We start from the raw sequence: 20,237 nt of genomic DNA, 5'->3' as shown, positions 1-20,237 counted from the left end.
CCCAAAGTCACACAGCTAGTAAATGGCCAAGGTGCTATGTACCCTCAAATCAGCCTGATTCCAAGCTGAGGTGTTTCCCCTGTGCCTGGCGCCTCCATAAAATGAAATCACGTTTTCAGAAGGGCATGGGTGGTCCACGGAGGGGCTGGGAGGTGGGCAGCCTGGGCTCTGGAGTTGCAGCCAGGAGGCTGGTACAGCGACCGCCGGCACCCCCTGCTGCCTGCAGTCTGCGTCCTCCACGGAGAGCTTTCCTGCCAGTCGCCTCTCAGGACACTCAGTCCAGTGAGGGAGCAGACTCGGAGAGCTCGGTGACCCGCCCAAACCACACAGCTAGCTGGCTCCCTAGAACTTGAACTCAGACCTCCTCTGTGGTCTCCACAGTCTCTTCTGTGGCAGTGAAACCACTTGGGGGCTGGGACCAGGCCTGCAATAAGTCCTCCCTCAGTCTCTTAGCAGTGCGATTTTGACCACTTGCTAAATTTCCCTGCTCGTTTGTAAAATGGGATAATGATATTTACCTCTCCAGTCCTTTGTTTTTTAGTTTTCTGTGCGTCAAGTTCCCAGCAGACAATACGTGCTCAACGAATAAACAGACAAGCAAGCAGTCTGGAGTGTTCTTGTCTTCCGGCTCCGTGGGGAGACGCTGAGTAAGAGGAGAGAGGATGCTTTCTGTTAGGGAAAGGATGCCTTCACGCCTTCTTAAGGAGATGGGGTCCGCTGGCTGTAGTCTGAAGTGAGTGGGAAACTTGCAAAATCCACAGATAAGTAAGCACAAGCACCTCCTTTCCCTCAGCCAGTTTCCTCCTCTGCGCAGCGTGAACAGTGGCGGCCGCAGCGTCCACCTTCCGGGGACGAGCGGTGAGGAAGTGCAATGCTGCGTCAGTGCACAGCGGGTGCAGAGAGGTGTCCCCTCCCCTGAGGCAGCTCATTGTCTCGAGGGGACAGCGGTGGACAGCCCCGGGGTGCTATGAGAGTGCGGGAGAAGCCACCCAGACTGGTCTTCGACCAGCGCGAAACTTCAAGGCCAGGCGTCCATTTCATTCAGAACTAGGCTTGTTAGGGACTAGCCCTGTTTTGCGCCTCATGGCGCATGGCGTGGGTTGGGGAGGCTTGACCACAGCTGGAAGATTTGTTTTCAGGATGGCCATCAAATGGCTGGCGAGCTGGCGCTGGCTGTTGGTTCCTCTCCACATGGCCTCCCCTTCCCGCATGGTGGCTGATGTCTTCCTATTACTGTGAAAAAAAAAGAGGTAGAAGTAAGAAAAGCAGGGAGACCACTTCCCTGGAAGTCAAGGGAGGAGGGTGTTTCAGAAGGAGGGTCTGGCCAATGACTACTGCAGAAAGACAAGTCAATCAGGAACCGAGAAATTCCCGCTGGGTTTAGCAACCGGATCGTCGGGGACCTCCCTGCGGAAAGTTGTATTAGGGCTCCGGGGGAAGCGCCATATCACAGCAAGCTGGCGGGAGAGCAAGGCGAAAGGAAGCCCCTGCCGGCAGGCAGCTCTTCTGGAAGGCTGGCTGTAGAAGGGACGGGGAGAAGAGCTGTAGGGAAAAATAACGTTTTTAGGATGAGAGATTTGAGCATGTTCATATGCTGAGGAGCAAAGGCCTATGAAAATGACGTTGATGACCAGCAGGGGAGGAGAGGGCGTGAGGGGCTTGGAGAGGACGGGAGCTCCTCTCCCCGATCTCAAAGGGAGATCTCAAAGGCCAGGGTGGTGGAAGCGGGCTGTGTTAACAATAGCTAACATTTATTAAGCGTTTACTATGTGCCAAGCTCAACTGTAACTGCTTTACATGTCTTAACTCATTTCATCCTCAAAACAACTCTTTAAAGTGGCCAGTCCCAGTGGCCTAGTGGTTAAGTTCAGTGCGTTCTGCGTCAGTGGCCCTGGTTTGGTTCCTAGGCCAGACCTACACCACTCTGCTAGTGGCCGTGCTATGCCGGCGACCTCCGTACTAAAAAATAAAGGAAGATTGGCATGGATGTTAGCTCAGGGCAAATCCTCCTCAGCAAGAACACCCAAAAAGACACAGTGCTTTAAAGAAGTTCTGGTATCCCATTCTACAGATGAGGAAACCAAGGCACAGTTTGTACAGAGGACTTAGGTGGGATTACTCAAGAAGTCTTCCTCCAGGCAGTGGGCAAAGGAGAGCCAAGGAGAGCCCTGCAGGAGGGTGGCAGGCAGGGCCTGTAAGGCCACTGTGACTGGGGGACACTCAGCTAGCTTTAATAGTGGCAGGAGGGGGTGTTAGGTTAGAAGAACGCTTTCCCAGCTGTTTTTTTAAAAAAACGATTTTCCCCCCAAAATTAACCCTAATGGGCATCCCTAATACATAAAACAGACCAACTCAGAGCTCCATTGGCTGAAGTGTAAGCCCCTCTGTTCTGCTTTCTCCAATTTCCTCTTGACCTCAGCGTGGCCCTTGGGGTGGCCAGTAGGGCTCTGAGGCTCCTTGGAACCCAAGAGAAAAACACTGGGTTCCTGCGGGACCAAACTCACATCCTTCGTGTGAACGGCTGAAGAGCCTGCAGCGTATTTTTAGGGAAAATCTATCTGAAAAGGAGAGGCAGGCAACTCTTTCCCCAGGATTCTGTAACTTCCATCCCTGGCGGCAGGGGCATGGACTGGATGAGCTTTACAGCTCTCCCGAAGGAACGTGAGCAGAGAAGGAAAGAGATGCAAATCCTGGAGACCGGGAGTCCACCCGGAGGTTGCAGCCTTTGTCAGGTTTGGGGAAGAACACTGAACCCGGTGGGCCACCCCGGACCTGGATGCCAACAGGGCGGTGCCTTCTGTAGCCTTTGCCCCTTGCTGCTGGCACATCTGGAATCATTGCCTTATTAAGATCTTTCCAAAGCTTCCTGTGGAAGACTGTGCAGTGGCAGATGGCACCAATGAGCAAGGGAAATCTACCTTTTGCTCCACAGCCCCCAGGCCTGGAGAACAGGGTGGGGGACCGGGGAGAAGGAAGTCAAGATGGCATCCTGCTTGCAATAGAGCTGTGGTGGCTGAGTTCCTTGGGGGCAAAGACTAATAATATCAATCATAATCATTATGAGATTTTGCATCTGTGCAGGGTTTATTACGTTTCTCCCAAGGCAGTTTCACATTTAATGTTTTACTGAATCCCCACAACTCAGTGAGGTAAACAGGGCAGGTCGAAGAGCCTTGCTCACCAGCACTTGACCTTCCCAAGGGCGGGCAGTGGTGGAGTGGGGGCCGGGTCTCCTTCTCAGCGCTGTTACCACTGCACTTCCCAGGGTCTCTCAATCCCAAGCCCAGGCCCCAAATTTTCCCCATTCAACCGTCCCCACCCCCAACTTTCTCATTGTCCTAGTTTCTGGCCCCCTGCACTCCTCTGGCTCAGTCATGAGCCATCTGGTCTCTGAAAATCCAATCTAGTGGTTGAAGGGAAGGAAAAATCCAGTGTTTTTTTTTCTGCTGCTTGAAGGAGGGTTAGTAGTTAGGTGATCTGGGGTCAATGGGAGGAGGGAAGTTATTCTAAAGCCTCTTGATGAAGTATCAAGAAGTGAGAAGGGAGAGGGAGAAATTTTGGTCTTAGAAAAAGAGCCCGCCATATTAAGGTACAATTACCTACAATAAAATTCACCCATTTTAAGGGTATAGTTTGATGAGTTTTGACAAAAGTAACCACAATCTCAGTCAAGCTACAGAACATTTCCATCACCCCAAATGACCCCTTGTTCCTTTTGCAGTTTAATCTCTCTCTTCGCGTGTCTCTGAGCCTGATCTGCCTTCTGCCACTGTAGCTTTGCCTTTTCTAGAGCGACACACAGACGGAATCATACGATGTGTAGACGTTCGTGTCTCACTTCCTTCACTTGGTGTAATGCTCTTTTGAAATTCAGCCACATTGGTGCATGTATGAGTAGGCTGGTTCCTTTTTATTGCTGAATAGTATCCCATTGTATAGATAGACTACAATTTGTTTATCCATTTATCAGTTAATGGACATTTAGGTTGTTGCTGTTTGTTTTTTCTTACATGAATCTATTTTATTGATACTAACTGCCTCTGCATACATTTAGAGCACATGGCCCACATGTGTGCAGGATAGATCATTTATTCAATTTGCAGACAAGCCTTGGTGTACATATGTATTTGTGTCCTCCTTTTATTGACTCAGGGCCAGTTCCCTCCCACTCCTATACCTCTGGCCAGGGCACAGATGCTCACAAAGTGGGAACCACTCATTTTAGTCATGCAACTCAGGAAATAAATATTCAAATCAAAACACGTAGATGTTTAACTTTTTTTATTGTCATTTATTTTATTGTGGTAAGAACTCTTAACATGAGATCTACCCTCTTAACAAATTTTTCAATGTACAATATAGTGTTGTTAACTACAGGCACAATGTTGTACAGCAGAAGAATAGAACTTATTCATCTTGTCTAATTGAAATTTTATGCTCGTTGATTAGCAGTTTCTCATTGCTCCTTCTCCGCCAGCCCCTGGTAACCACCATTCTACTCTCTGATTCTAGGATTTGACTATTTCAGATACCTCATATAAGTGAGATCATGCAGCATTTGTCCATCTGTGACTGGCTTATTTTACTTACATAGTCTTTGAGGTTCATCCATGTGATCACACATTGCAGGATTTCCTTCTTTTCCAAGGCTGAATAATATTCTGTTATATGTAAATATCACATTTTCTTTATCCATTCGTCCATGGCTGGACATTTAGGCTGTTTGTAAATCTTGGCTATTGTGAATAGTGCTGCACTGAATATTGGGGTGCTAATGTCTCTTCAAGATCTTGATTTCAATTTTGGGGGGCATAAATACCAAGAAGTAAGACTTCTGGATCATATGGTAGTAATATTTTTAATTTTTTCAGAAGCTTCCATTCTGTTTTCCATAGCACCATTTTACATTTCCACCAACAGTGCACAAGGGTTCCCTTTTCTCCACATCCTCACCAGCACTTGTTATTCCTTGTCTTTTTGATAACAGCCATCCTAACAGGTGTGAGGTGATGTCTCACTGTGATTTTGATTTGCATTTCCCTGATGATTAGTGATGTTGAGCACCTTTTCTTAAACCTTTCGGCCATTTGTATGTCTTCTTTGGAGAAATGTTTATTCAAGTCTTTAGCCCATTTTTTATTGCGTTATTAGTCTTTTTGCTATTGACTTGTAGGAGTTCCTTATATATTTCTGAAATTAACCACTTATCTGAAATTAACCACTTATATTTTCTCACATTCCATAGGTTGCCTTTCTACTCTGTTGATTATTTCTTTTGCTGTGCAAGAGCTTTTTAGTTTAATGTAGTCCCTCTTGTCTATTTTGGTTTTTGTTGTCTGTGCTTTTGATGGCATATCTGTGAAGTCATTGCCAAGATCAATGTCATGTAGTTTTCCCCGTATGTTTTCTTCTAGGAGTTTTACAGTTTCAGGTTTTATGTTTAAGTCTTTCATCCATTTTGAGTTGATTGTTGAGTACAGCGTAAAATATGGGTCCAAATTTATTCTTCTGCATGTGGATATGCAGTTTTCCCAGCACCACTTGTTGAAAAGACTCTTCTTTCCCCGTTGTGCAGTATTGGCTGCCTTGCCAAAGATCAATTGACTGTAGATGTGCAGAGTCGCTGGCTTTTTACTGCTGTGAACATTTGCTGCTATGAACAGTCTTATGTCAATGTATGTTTTTATTTACCTTGGATAAGTACCTAGGAATGCAATTACGGGGCCATGTGGTTAGTGTATGTTTAACTTTGTAGGAATCTGCCAGATTGCTTTCCAAAGGGCTGCACCATCTCACATTCCCACTGGTGGTGTCTGAGTGCTCCAGTTGCTCTACACCCTTTTAAACACTTGGTATTGTCAGACTTTTTAATTTTAGTGATTCTAGTGGGAGTGTAGTGGTATCCCATTGTGATTTTAATTTGCGTTTCTCTAATGATTAATGATGTCATTAGTATACGTTCTTTGGTGAAGTATCTGTTCAAATCTTTTGTACGTTTTTCTATAAAGTTGTTTGTCTTTTTATTATTGAGTCATAAGTATTATGCATTTTTCTTAACAGTGTCTTTCAAAGAAAATTTTTTTATTTTGATGAAGTCTAGTTTATCAATTTTTTTCTTTTATAGTTTGTGCTTTTTCTGTCTCATCTAGAAAATCTCTGCATATTGTGCTTTTTCTGTCTCATCTAGAAAATCTCTGCATATTGTAAATGACAGATTTTCTCCTATGGTTTCTTGGGGGAAGTTTTATAATTCTGTTTGTTATTTTAGGTCTATGATCCATTTTGTATTAATTTTTATATATGGTACAAGATATGCACAGAGTCTTTTTTTTTTTTTTCATATAGATGTTCAGTTGTTTCAGCATCATCTATTAAAAAGATCATCACTCTCCATTGAATTATCTTGGTACTTTTACCATGAATCAATTTACCAAGAATCAATAATGTTTGGGTCTATTTCCAGCCTCTCTATTTGATTCAATCAATCTGTGTGTCTCTCCTTATGCCAACACCAAATTGTCTTAATTTTAGTAGTTTTATTTTAAGTCTTGAAAGCACACAGTGTAAGGCCTACAACTTGCTCTTGTCTTTCAAAGTTGTTTTGGCTGTTCAGCCTCTCCCACGCCTCAGGAAGAGGAGCGACTTCTGAGATAATGAGAGTATCTTTTCCTCCTATTCATCTTGTTTACACAGAGAAGGCTTCCTGGAGGAAGTGAGAAAATTAAGAGGAAGTGACAAAAAGGAAGCTAGTCTTCAGGCTCTGCCAGCCCTAGTGACGGTGGAACCAGGATGGGAGGGGCTGGAGGAGGTGACTGGAAATGATTCTGTGATTTCTCCCTTTTCCTGGTGCTCAAGGCCCTTCCTTTAGAGGGGTTCCCTGGATGATTCCTTCCAAAAGCTGGGGGTTAAGTCCGCTGTCTTCAGCTTGGTGAAGGGGAGGGGAGTTCCTCCTTCAAAGCTGCCCCACCGGCATCCTGGCTTCTCCCCCTTGATTCTCTCGCTGGGAGTCCCCCTTCTTAGTCCCTCTGCCCACTTCAGCCCTGCACGACTGGACCTCATCAGTTGCTGTAAACTGCACAGCTATTCTTATGGCCATGAGGTAGAATCTTGAGTCTCAATCTAAATATAGATGCGGGAAGTTGTAGGTGCACAACCTCCTGTAATTTCCAGCGCCTGGCCCTGGGGAAGCATTAATGAGCTCCAGCAGCATAGAGGTTTCCTTCTGCCTCCAGCCAGCTGGCCCTCAGCCTCTGTCCTTCCCCTGGCAGCACCAGCACTCTCTTCGCAGCTTACTTCTTTAAGAAACAGGGTCCTTTTCTGGTGGAACCCTAGGGTTCTCCACTTCCTTCAGGCCCACACGGCCTTCTTTGAAATCCTTAACCCCTGTCTTGATTGGCTGGTGCCCTGAAATTCCCTGAGTAGCTGCTCTTCTCGTTCACTGAGGGCTCTCAGCTCCTTCCCAGCCCAGCTTCACAGCAACACATCGCAGTCCTCATTCTGGGTCCGGACTGCCCCACATCTAGGTTTACCACGTCTACCCACAATCCAACTACCCCTTCAACATCCGTCTGTTGGAGGCTCTGGGGATTGCTAAACCCAGGAACCACTGAATTCTGCCTGAAGTCATGGGCCCTGGAATTAAGGGTACAAGAAACAAGCTTTTGGCCTGATACCACAAATTCCCTCCTTTGGAATTCCAAGAGCCAAGGACTGAGAATGGGTCAGGGGTCCCTTCCATTGTCAGTTTCCTTGGGTCCCTGCCAGCTCCAGAACTCTGAGGGCCACAGCCCTGGGCTGCGAACCTCACAGACTACGATGTGAATGATGCCTCCAGAATTGTGTGACTTGGTGGCTCTGAGAAAGTGCCCCCAGGCTCATGCTCTAGGGTGGATTGGGGGCTGTATGATTCCAAGGCCTGGCTCAAGTTCCTAATGCACCTTGAAGGGTGCCCCGCACACCGTGAGTGATGACAGTCAGTCCTGTGAGCACAGGCCCATCTCCTTTCTTTACTCCTCTGTCAGCAATGGGCAGCAAATGAGGCCCGGCACTCTGCCTGAATGCCCAGCATCTCAGGGATTTGCTCAACCTGCTGGGACCCTGTCTCACTCCACACCAGGCCTCAATTTCCACCACAATGAAATGGGGATGCAGAGATGTTGTGGGTCACGATCCACTCTGGTGTAATAAATTAGGGACAGAGAGCTGAGCATGTCAAGTGCAGAGGCCCCCAGGAAGCAGGTTCTGAGAGCAGCTGGTTCTTGCTATAGCGAGGGGACATTTTCTGCCTCTTGGCGCTCACAAAATGCAGCACTGGTTGCCTTCAGGGAAGCAGCACTTCCTTGGGGAAGGAAGTGCTTCTTCCTTCCCATCTGTCATTTGAGCTGCTGTTACTCGTGTAGCTGTCACCTTTAAGACGTGCTTTTACATCCATCGTTGTATTTGCTCCCCCAAAGCCCTGCAAGGGGCAGTAGTGACTGTTATCCTAGTTTTGCAATTGAGGACACTGAGGCTCTGAGAGCTCAGGGGCTTGGATGAGCCTCCAAGGGGTTGTGATCCATTTGTGGAGAGCTGACGACCCTGGCATCAATGTAGGGGGCAGGAACAAGGCCTCAGGTCAGCCCTTCCGAGGGAAGAAAGTCTTATTCTGCATTCTCTGGACAGAGGCAGGTCATGACCATGCCCCTGCCTCACATGTGGACAAGCTGTGATGCGACATCCTGGCAACAGCCTTGGGTTGGTGCCGCTCCAAGGACCCTGTCTTGTCTCTCATGCCCCCTACTCCCCTTCTCAGCCTCTGGTGCCCAGTGGTCCATCTGCTATGGTAGCAGTGCTCCCACGGAAGACAGGAAGAGAGCAGGCAGAGAGAGAGGAAGGGCTGTGACCTGCTGACTAGGGATTCAGGAAGCAAGGTTAGGACAAATCTCGGACTTGGGCAGAGAAGAAGAAACTAGGCCATGGTCCCTCTGCCCACACCCTGGTTATGGCTTCCTTTTCCAGCTTCAATCAAACAGGGGCTTTGCCTGTTGTTAATTTGGATGTTCTCATAGCTGGTGGGCTCCCTGAGACAGGAACTGCATGTGACACTTCTATGCACCCTCACGCACTGAGCGCCAACAGTGTACCAGGCCCCAGGGTAGGCACTGGGGACTCCCAGTTCACGGTTTGGTGGCTGAATACATGAATGCCCACTGGCCAAAAAACATTTGAAGTAGACATGGGCATGATCCTTGAAACCAGCCTGCCTGGGTTTTAGGCTCTCCTACTAACTAGCTGTGTGACCTTGGGCAAGTCACTTACCTCCTCGGAGTCTTGGTTTTCTCATCTGTAAAAAAGGTGATGATCACCCACATCATAAAGAGTTGCCATAACGAGTGAGGCACATATCGAGTGCATGATATTCCATCAGTGGTTCACAAATGCACTCTGCCTCAGTTTCCTCAGCTGTAGAGTGATGAGGAAGTTTAGTCGGATGTTGTTTTATGATGATTAATAAGTTACTACATGGAAAGAGCTTAGAACAGCACATGCCACATAGTAACCACTATGAAGTGCTAAGATACAATTATTAGTATTTTTGCTGCGCCAGGGTTATCATCTATCATCTCTCTGTCTGTCTATCTACTGAACTCTAGACTGTGTTTGTCTTTTCCTGGTTCTTCCACTAACATCTTCTTTCTGCTCCAGGATCCCATCCAGGGTACCACATGACAGTTGTCACGTCTCCTTGGTTTTCTCTGGTCTGTGACAGTTCCCATCTCTTTGGTTTTCCTGACCTTGACAGTTTTGAGGAGTACTTCTCAGAGACTTTGTAGAATGTCCTCAGTTTGGATTTGTCTGATGTTTTCTCACAGTTAGACTGGGGTTATGGGTTTTGGGGAAGAATACGATAGAGGTAAAGAGCCTTCCTCATCACATCTCCAATTTCATTTTTCATGGGAAGGAAGTCTTTGGGTCCCTTTGTTTTGGTTCTCCTTTGGGATGGAGAGAAGGGAAGTCTGGGAGGCTGAAGCTACGTTCAGCCAACCTGAGGTAAGATCTGCCCACATCAGGGGACTTGACTCATGACCTTGAGCCGGGGAGGTGGCCAGGCTGGTCAGAGGCAGGCAGAGCAGGACTTATAATTCAGCATGAACTAAACCCTGGAGAAGGCAAGAAGGGAGGTCACAATGGGGAGCCCCTGGCCCAGGCTGAGGAGGCCCATGGGGCAGGAGGTGGAAAGAGGAGAAACAGGAGGAGGGCTGAAGGCAAGCTTCCTCTCTCAGCTGGACTGGCCTGAGGACCCCATCAGCAGGAACCCCAAAAGACACTGCAACCCCCAATAGCACTGCCATCCCCATGCCATCCCAAGCCCAAGGTACGAAAGGACTGGGACATCCAGATTTATGTTGCCCATTGCATGAGCCAACACAGCCAAGTCTGGGGACCCGGGAGGACCATCTAGAGCCTGTCTCAGTGCCTGGTCAGAGGAGCAGCTCCAAGCCCTGGGAGGACACCTCTGGGAAATAGAGACAGGATCAGAACAGAGCCTCCAGGCTCTGCTGTGCCGGCCTGTGACTGTGTCTGAGTGAGCTCTCCTCCTGCAATGCCAGTGCTGTGGGTGGTGAACGAGCTGCGCCTCTTTGCCTAGGCTCTTGGGGGCTTTGGGCCAACTCCAAACCTGTCCTGGGGCACAGGTGCACCTGGGGGTGGGCACTATGCCATAGGTTCTCCACTTTATCTACACACTTGGGTCCACCTGCCCCTCCATTGTTTGGGCTCTGAGCCCTTCTAGTTCCCGCCCTGTCTCCTCCTTCCTTCTTCCTCTTCTCTTGAGGCCGGGCAGCCCAGGAGGCTATTGACTGGGTTTGTCTTTGCATTGTGAATTTGTGGGATCTCAACATGCATATTAACTTTCCTTCTGTCATATTGCAAATATATTTTCCCACTCTATCATTTGTCTTTTGACTTATTAGGGTTTTTTTCCATACAAGATGTTTTCATTTTATGTAGTCATACATGTTTATCTTAATGGCTTCTCAGTTTTCTGTTTTGTTTTAAAAGTCTCCCCAACACCTAGGCTATATTCCCCAGTTCTTCTAAATTGTCCCTTATTTTATTTTTTTCTCATTTAAACATGCATTCTCTCTGAGATTTATTTTTGTCAAATTAAGGTAGGCTTCAATGTTATTTTGTTCCATGAGGATAGCCAAACTCAGCAGTTCCAGTCTGTGCTCTCGGAGCCAAGGGGCCCCCAAGTGATGGGTGAGAGATAGCTACCAAGATTGGGGCTAGGATGTCAGGGAGGTGGCACAGACCCCACCAGCGCCACCACCACCACCACTTCCTGACCCTGGAGCTGTTCTTTGGTTGTTTTACAAAATGGGTTTCCATAAAGACTGGTTTTGGACAAAAGGTTCTGAAGCTAAAGGAAGTTCAAACATCCCTTTCAGGTGATCTTTGGGGGCCCTTCCATGTCTGACGATCTCTGACTCCATAATGGCCACTGCTTGCTAAGGGAGGCAAGGCAACAGATCAGGACAACTTTACCCAAAAGTAGTTTCAATATTGAATCCCAAGGTGGCTCAAAGTGGATGTCAGAATCACAGCATTTCAGAGTGGAAGCGACCTTGGAAATCATCGAGTTTAATGGCTGTCAATTCTGGCTGCCTTTAGAATCAGCTGGGAGCTTATAAACAGTCCTGGTGCCCCCAACGCAGGCCAGACCAAGGGAATCAGTCCCTGCGGGCGGGGAGGGCCCAGGCATCGGTAGTTTAAAAAAATCTCCCGGTGATTCTAATAAGCAGCTAGGGCTGAGAACCACTTCTCCAGCTCAACTCCCTTATTTCCTTAGTAAATACACTGAGACCCAGAAAAGGTGAACTTGGTGTCTCCAGCTGGCTAGCTGGAGAGTTGGCACTAAAACCCAGATCTCTGCCTTCAGGTTGGTATTTTCTTCGGCATTATATCAATCCCTCATCAAGCCCAGACCTTGGATTTTCTGCCGGCCACACTGAAACCTCTGTTTGAGCACTTTGTGTCTTTGTATATGATCAGCTTAAAAATGTTTACTGCATGCAATTCTGTGCATGACAGATGAACACACTTAGCTCTGCCTTGCCACACCTTATAACAGGGTTATAAAGAACTAATGACGATAGTGATGAAAGATAGAGCAGAATAAATGGTGCATCTACATAGAGAAGCCTGCCTGGGAGATGGGATGCAGAAGTAGGAGGGGTGGACAGGAGGTCAGGGAGGCTGCAAGCAGGAGGCGGTGTTTGCACGGGGCCTGTGGGTGACAGAGAAGGGCCTGAGGCCGAGAGTCAGTGCTGTCCCTTCCCGGGGGCAGCATGGGGTGGCCTCAGCGCTACCCAGGGCAAGGTTTCAGGGCAGAAATGCCTTGGTGTCCGAGGACCGAGCTGGGCCCGGCCTGTCTTGCCACACCCTGACCTTCTCCCTCTGCCCTCCCTCAGGAATGAGACCGTGCTGCACCAGTTCTGCTGCCCAGCCGCCGACGCCGAGCAGAAGCCCGCCGGCTCCGACCTGGCCTCTCAAAGGTGGGAAGTACTGTGGACGCTCCTCCCTTCCCCACCCGCACTGTCCTGCCCCTCAGAGCGACACGCACACCGCTGCACCATTTGGCCTCTTCCTCTTGAGTCTTGTGTTTGTGTTTGTTCTCTGTTTTCCCCTCCTTCCTCATACTTCCATTTCTCTTTCCTTCCACTGGAACCCAGTGAGCCATTCCCAACTTTTGAGATCACCGCACCCTACTGTTCAAATTCTAAACCTACTCTCCTTCCCACTAAACAGCCCATATAAACAGAATTTTTTAAACATCAAGGGAGGCGATTTGATTATATACATAGATGTACCTCACATGGCAGGTGATTAGCTCTCGGTAGGCACTCAACCCATGACAGTGTCCATCCTTCCTCTTACAACAAATATTTACATTTTTCTCTCTAATCTTTCTCCATCCATAAAGGAGCCAAGATGACTGAGTTTAATTTTAAGGATTTTTCAACCTTCCTTGAGTTAGTTGACAACCTGGGAAGGAAGGGGAGGTATTGAAAAGTCAGGGTTCAGTGTCACTGTCCCAGGCTTTCTTCTCCATCTTGTTTTGGGTTATTCATGCTTCCTCTTTCTCCCTGCCTCCTGTCCTCGGAGTCTCTCTCTCCGTCATGCTTTCATCTTTCTCCTTCCACCTTCATCTCTCTCTTGCCGTCTGTTCCTCCATGTCTTCTCTTCCTTGCCCACATCCATTTCCTCTCTCCCTCATCCTGATCTGTGTGTGTTGTTGGCCTTTGGCCCTTATTACACTTTCTTCTCTTTTCTTTCCACCAATTTTTCTGTCTCAGTTCAGCACACTTCTCTTTTCTTTACTTGTTCTTTACTTTACTGGGAGTCAAGATACTTGGATTCTGGCCTGAGATTTGCCCCATCTACGGTGTCCTGTCGTCAGAATTTGGGCAAGTTACTTAACTCCCCTGGGCCTCACTTTCCACATCTGTATAATGAAGGGGTCGGTCTAATTAGAAAGTGACATTTACATATAATCTCACTGAGCCTATCAACTGCAGGTTTCATTGTCCCTGTCTTATGTGAGAGGAAAATAGGGTTCACAGACTCAAGGGACGTGCCCACAATCACAGCCAGTAGGGACCAATGCCCAGACTCGCACTGAGGATATTTGACTCGCACTGCTTGCCATTTCAGGTCTAAGATTCATTGATTCCATGATCTTTCTCCCTTTATTCCTTGGACAATAACTAGATAGTAATCAGAGATGGTATCTATTGAGCTTGGGGACAGAAAACCGTCCCCTGAGAGGCATTACTACTTATTTTCCCTTAAAGGGAAGTCAGAGGGGGAAGGGGAAGAGGCAGGACTCCAAGGAGGGAACCATGGGAGTTGTGCCAAAATAAAGGGCCCCCACCTTCAAGATCCTTAAATCCAGGGCTGAGGACAGCATGGCTGTTCCCTCAGGCCGACCAAGTTGGAGGATGGAAAGCAAAGGGAAGGACCAAGTGCTGTGCCGATGCTCCGGTGGTCTCTGTGCTGAGTTCCGTGTCCAGGGACGTGAGGACAAGTGAGGCCACTCGGATCCTTGAGGACCTCCTCATCTAGTGGGGCACTGTGATGCCCCCAAGTTAAAAATGGCTCATCTGGAAACTGGAAGGAAGAAGTAAAATGGGAGAATGAGACAGAGGGAGAGAAGAGGAGAGGACAGAGAGTCGGGCAGCATGAGGGTGATCTGGGAGGAAGGAGCTGGAGCGCCCTGGCTCCTTCCTCTGAGCTGTCACTGTTCAGACAGGCCGAGTCTTCTTCCTAATAATGTCCTCCTTGCCAGGGGAGGAGGAGAGAGAAGAGCCATCTAGTCTGCCTCCCACTCCATCAATGCAACTCAATTCAGCCAACATTTAATTGCTGCTACCCAAGCACTGGGCATCGGTGAGGATGGATAACATAGCGTCCTCAAGAAGCTCAGTCCTGGGGAGGCGCCGGCAACAGAAATCCTCCCCTGGGATTTCCACAGTTGGTCCTTCCTCTCTCTCACACTCACCCCTCCCATTCTTTCACGTGCCAATACTCCTTCAACTGCCTGGCCAGCCCACCCTGCAGCCCTGGCTCCAGGTGGAAGGAGTAGGAGGAGCTGGTGTGTGGTGTGGGAAAGAGAGGTGGGTGTATGCGGGGGGAGGGGAGGGGTGCTGTCCCCTTATGGGGGCAGGGGTGCCAAGGGAATAGGCTCCTCTTCCAAGATTGGGGGTGGGATGGTAGGAAATGGCGTATCTTAGTTTCCCCTTCAAGGGGCAGGTGCTGAGGTTGGCATGGGGGTGCTCTGGAGAAGATGGTGGGAGGGGGGAGATTTCCCTGAACGTTGGTTCATGGAAGACCTGTAAGCACTGCCTACTGCACCCCTCCCCTCTGTGTGGGGTGGGGAGACTGCCCCCAAGTTGGTCCAGACCTTCTGCTGCTGTCTGCCTCTGTTACCAACTATTCCCAGTTGTCCTGTCTGTCTGCTCTGTAGTTTCCTAGAGTGTGTTTCTGTCTGTCTGTCTGTCTGTCTGTCTCTCTGATGTCAGTTCTTGGCTTCTCTGGGAGGAGGCCCTTTGGATGTTTTCTGACAGTCCAATAGTGTATGTGTCAGTTGGTCTGTGTGTTCATGGCTTCTTGGGGGAATTCCATCCTGTGATAAGTTGTCTCCCATCAGATTCCCAACATCCCTGCTCCCAACCCTATCAGTGACCCCTTCACCGCCCCTTATCCTTTCCCTTTACCCAGGTGTCCCGCCTCCAGAGAGTGTAGCCCAAGCCTCCCTGTGAGTTTCTCTACAAGAATGTTCCAAGGTGGGCGGCCAGGCTGAGGACTAGCACAGGGTGGGTGGGTCACAGAGCCCTCTGGGCCACCCCGAGGAGATCCTGGGCCCCACAAGCCAGGCCCCTCCCCACCGGTCAGTCTGGTCTCCCATGAGCTTAGCCAGGCTCCACCTGAATCAGCCTCCTTGGAGGGTTTCTAGGGATAAGCCAATGGGTCTCTGCAGGAGACCCCAATAAGGAAGCCAAACCAACCAGTCAGATCTCAGGGTCACTAGGGCCTTCGGTGTGTGAACTCCTACTTGGCCATGGAGGCTCCTTCACCTTCTCTCCCTGCACCCTGGCTGAAGCCAATGGTGACCAAGGACAGCACAAGTTTAAGGTGTTGGTCCCCTCCCTGTCCCCCCGCGACCCCAAGCTGCAGGGCTGAGCAAGAATCCCTTTCCTTCAGCGCTGGGCTCATTCCCTGGGGCTGCAGTGGCAGCTGATCTATATAAGCGGATCACCCACAGCGCTTCTGACCTACCGCTAAAGAGGAGCTGCTGCAGCCTGAGGCAAACCCTCAGCCCAGGGGAGAGCTGCGGTGGTCCAGGAGGCAGCACAGGTCCCAAAGAGGCAGCAAAGCCCCAGCCCTCAGTGGGTGGGTGCCAGGACAGCCTTCCCCAGCCACCTGTAGAGCAGCCTTTGGGGATGGGGTCAGGAGAAACTCTGTCTTGGGACCCGGAGCCTGCCAGGGAGCGATGCTCCCCAGGAGTGGGAAGACCCAAAATTGAGCAAGTCTGGAAGCTGGGTGTCTATAAGATGGGAGGCTGAGGGGTGGGTATCAGGGACTGGGGTACAGTGGGGCAGTTATGAGGCTAGCAAAGGCCTCTGAGGCTGGACCACCGTACATTGTGCCTAGGTTCACAAACCCCTAGGCAAACGACCAATGCTTACTAGGGTAATTAGGCCCTCAGGTGGGGGGGTGTGGAGGTGGAGCCAGAGCAGCCAGCCAGGGGCCAGCAAGTGCATGCCAGGCTCTTTCTTCCCACTTCCCCACCTCCTCCCGCTGCTAACTAATGACAGGGCTTTATTCTGGGGAACTGAATAGGCTGGTAATTGCAGCCCTACTTCCATCCTACGGCCCCCTCCCTATCAGGCTCTCAGTGACATTCCGAACAATGACCCTGGAGCTGGCCAGCCGCCTTCCAGCATCCAGCAGAATGGCAGCCCAATTGTCTCTGTGGGTGGCAATGGGGCCTGAGATGAGGAAGATTGGCTTCTATTAGAGTAATGAGCGGAGGCTGGGGGTCGGGGGAGCAGGCTCAGGAAGGGGAGGCACTGGGGAAGAGAGAGAACAAGCCTCAGCCCTGGGGAGGAATCGGGCATGGTGGGGGTACTCTGGGCAGCAGACTGAACTGACTCACCCCGATATCTGGTCCTTCCTTCCCACCCACCCCACCCTTGCTTCAGGATGGAAGAGACACCAATATTTATTGAACATACTTATTGAACATGCCAGGCATGTTGACTAGGCACTCTCAATATTTCCTCTCATGGAATTCTAAAAGAGCCGCTATTCCCACTTACAGGTAAGGACTCTGGGATGGAGAGAAGCTCAGTGTCTTGAGAGAGGGACCCCTGCTAATCAGTTCTGGAGCTGGAAGGTGAGCCCAGGGCTAAGACCACAATGCACCCTCCTTCCACAGAGCTGCTGCTGGTTTGGTTTTTTTTTTTTAAGAGCATAGGAGAAATCCTTCTAGCCATTTCATTTGATCTTAAATAACATTTATTTTCTCTGATTATAAGTTATACTTGCTAGTTGTTGGAAATGTGGAAAATACAGAAATATAAAGAAAAAATAAAAATTGAAGCAGTCATATAGAATTAACCACTGTTAATAAATTAGTGTGCGACCTTCCAGGGTTTTATTTTTCTAGGCACTGGGTTTGACATTTTCCCCCCATTAAGAAAAAAGAAAAGATTTTGCAGCCTCATTTCCTACTTAGCATTATACCGCGTCCAGTGAGGGCGCCTCCTGCCCTAACCAGTCCCTCCCGGTGCCCCCACTCCGCTGGTGGTGCACATGGCTCCCGTGTGTCCCCCGCTACCCAGCCCGGAGAGTGTGCGCTGCGGTGGCTGTGGGCGCTGCTGGAGGCTGAGCTCCCGATGCCCTAGAAGAAGGGACACCCTTCCTGCGATGGCTTGGGGAGAGCCCTTCGCTCGCATCACCAGCGCACCCGCCCGCCTCTCCTCTCCGCCAGCCGGCCTGGCCGAGGCGTGATCAATGGGCCAGCAGTGTTTACTCAGCGAGTGAGGAACAATTAAATTCTCAGTCGATACGGTCTAGTCTTCAAACTGCTGGGCTTGAGGTCCTCGGCGTCAGGCGTCTGCTCCGAGTCACATCCCGGCGCAGAGGCAGCTGGGAAGTCTGCCCTGGGTTGGCCAGGGGGGGCGAAGTGGGACGTCCTGGGGCTGCGGGGCCGCATCGTCCTCCCCACCGAAGCCTCGGCTTCCGGCGCAGGCCCCGGGGTTGGGGGGTGGGGGGTCCCACCCACCTTGCCCAGACCCAGGATCTGGGGTCTCTGCATCTTCACACCAGGGAGGCAGCGGGCTCCGGGGGGCCATGGGGAAGTCCAGTGGTCGGTTCCCAGAGGCCTCTGCCCGGGTTGGGATCATGTGGTCTAAGGCAGCGCCGTGAAAATGCCCGTGATGCCCCGCCCTAGAGTGGAGCATCTGCCAGCTAGGGGGCCCAGGAGGTACCCGGGAACTGAGGACTGGCGTTTGGTGTGGGACAGCACACCTGGACCAAAGTGCGCGGCTGCAGCGGCGGGGAGCTGCTCCTTCCTGTTTGGGCTTTGTGAGCAGGTTTGCTCACCGGCCTTTGGAGGCTCTCCTTGTAGTTGCAGCAGAATCCGCCCTGGCCTGGCTCTGCCGCTCAGGGTGACCTCAACAAAGATGGCGGAAGAATGCCAGCCCGGGACTAGAGAGTTCTGTCCCCTGATGAGCTGTGTGGCCTGTCGCTTTATCTCTCTCTGCTTTCTGCCCCATCTGTGTCTTCCCTGCCAGACTCAGGAGGCACAAAAGACAAAACAGATGTCAAAATACTTTGGTACCTTGGCCGGGAGGGTCCCCGCTTGATTCCAGGGAGTGTTAGGAAGCTTTGTCTTGTGATTTTTGACTTTTTGTTCAGAGGACTTTTCCCAGGTGGGATGTGAAAGTGTGTTTGGAGTCAAGTATTTGTCCAGGCCAATTTCCTTGTGCACTTTCCCCTCCCAGGCCTTGAGCCATCCTCTAAGACTGGTCTCTTCAAGAGACCTAGTTGTGACCAGTGGGCATGTAGGCAACTTACCTGTCCACAGGGGGTGTGAGTGAGGCCAAGCTGGGCCACCTTCAAAGAGCTGCTGGTGAGGACAGGTAGCTTTCCATCAGTGCTGCGCCTAGGGGTAGGGAGAGAATGCCTCCTCACTCTGTACTTCTGTGCTGTGTCTTCCACCATGAGAGAGGGAGAGAGAAGACTAGCTGTCGTGTGCTGAGCACTTGCTACCTGCTGTACAAGTATCTTATTTAATTCTCGCTGAAAGCTTTTAAACTCTGACTATTCCCATGTTCCTGACAAGGAAACTGAGGACTCGAGATGATGAATGACTTGTCCAAAGCCACATACCTGGGAAATGGCAAAGCTAGGACTTGAACCAAGTGCCTGTTGCAGCTTCTACCACCGGAATCAGATGACAAAAGAAGAGAGGTGTTTGCAAGCACAGGAAGTAAAGCGTGGCAGAGGGTAACCTGCGGCTCCCGCTTCCCCCCCGCCGAGGAAGTGGGCTGCTCAGGGGCAGCTTTTCCCGGAGAACCTATTTGTAGTTCAAGGACTGGGCCTTCCTTTCCTGCCCCTTCTCCCTGGGCAAGGACTCTGGGCAGCATTAGGTAAACACATCAGAGCCACCAAGCTGAAGAGAGAAATGACCGAGAGAATACTTTTAAGGGGCAAAGAAGCTCTGGGCTTTATCATCCAAAGAAATAAACATAAGGAAAGATAATACTTCCAGAACAACAAAATGAAAGCTACCATGAGGAATGCCTAGCTATCTCTGTCCAGGTGGCATTCATTAATGCAGAGTTTTGTCCAATTTTCTGGGAAACAGATTCCGGTTTCGTTTACCAAAAACTTCTTATTTGAGCCCCTTGGATAGTCTTTTTTCGTTCCCAGAAAGAGTAACCTCTCTTTGCAGCCTAGAGATTTTTCTAACCTCACTATTTCCTGTGCTTTTTTGTTTTGTTCTGTTTTCTCCTCTGAAAGGTCATCTTTACCTATTCGTTTATCTTTTAACCAATAACATGACAACGAGAATAATTTATACTTTTAGTAAGTGTTTCTGATGTTTGACAGAAAGGGTTTTAAATCCATTTCATCAAACCAAGAAAGAGGAAATAATCTTAATCTACAGCAAGAGTGATTTAATCAGATCAGCCATTTTTAAAGACTTTACTGCCTTTGAGAGGCCTTGAAATGGCTTAAGAAAGGAGGTTTTTAGAGAGTTCTTCTGTGACAATTAAAAGAAAACAAAACAAGAAAGACAGGTGTCTGTGAAGGAAGACTGGCATGTGTTGCTGTCCCCAGGAGGGAGAAGTGCCAGGGGGTAAGGAGGAAGGGTCTGCTGATCTTGAAGCTCAGGATGTCACAGCTGGAAGACAGCCAAGGGATGCACCAACCCTTTATGACACAGATAGGAGACTGAAGACCGGAGGGCGGTCCCTTGCCCAAGGTCTCCCAGCTGGCGAGGAGCAGAACAGCCAGGACCCCAGGCTTCCCGACGGAGCTGGCGCTTTCCACTCCGACTCAGACCAGGCGCCCTTGCTTCCCGCCTGGGCTTCCGCCCCGTGCTGTAGAGGAGGGGGCGCTGTCTGATCCGCAGGGCCCTGTGGCAGTGACTCTGCAGAGGCGCTCTGCCTTGGCCAGGGGCG

The 20,237-nt window shown here is 49.8% G+C and overlaps 1 protein-coding gene across 7 annotated transcripts in view; it reads left to right on the top strand.

Moving 5' to 3' along the window:
• IQSEC3 (IQ motif and Sec7 domain ArfGEF 3) overlaps positions 1-20,237 on the top strand; it is a 110,063-nt gene that overhangs the window by 21,603 nt on the left and 68,223 nt on the right. For 6 of the 7 annotated variants that reach the window (XR_011540241.1, XR_011540240.1, XR_011540239.1 and 3 more), the window contains exon 2: positions 12,453-12,536. The exons of the other annotated variant lie outside the window; for it this stretch is intronic. Coding sequence is in view for 2 of the 6 variants with exons in the window: in XM_070620451.1 (XP_070476552.1) it covers positions 12,453-12,536 (84 nt within the window). In the remaining 4 variants the exon portion in view is untranslated. The remainder of the gene's footprint in view (positions 1-12,452; positions 12,537-20,237) is intronic. 7 annotated transcript variants of the gene reach the window in all.

This window comes from Equus przewalskii, chromosome 5 (assembly GCF_037783145.1).
Source record: "Equus przewalskii isolate Varuska chromosome 5, EquPr2, whole genome shotgun sequence".
In the NCBI taxonomy this organism is placed as follows: domain Eukaryota; kingdom Metazoa; phylum Chordata; class Mammalia; order Perissodactyla; family Equidae; genus Equus; species Equus przewalskii.
Note: the sequence above shows the minus strand (reverse complement) of the source record. Positions and strands in the feature narration are given on the sequence as shown.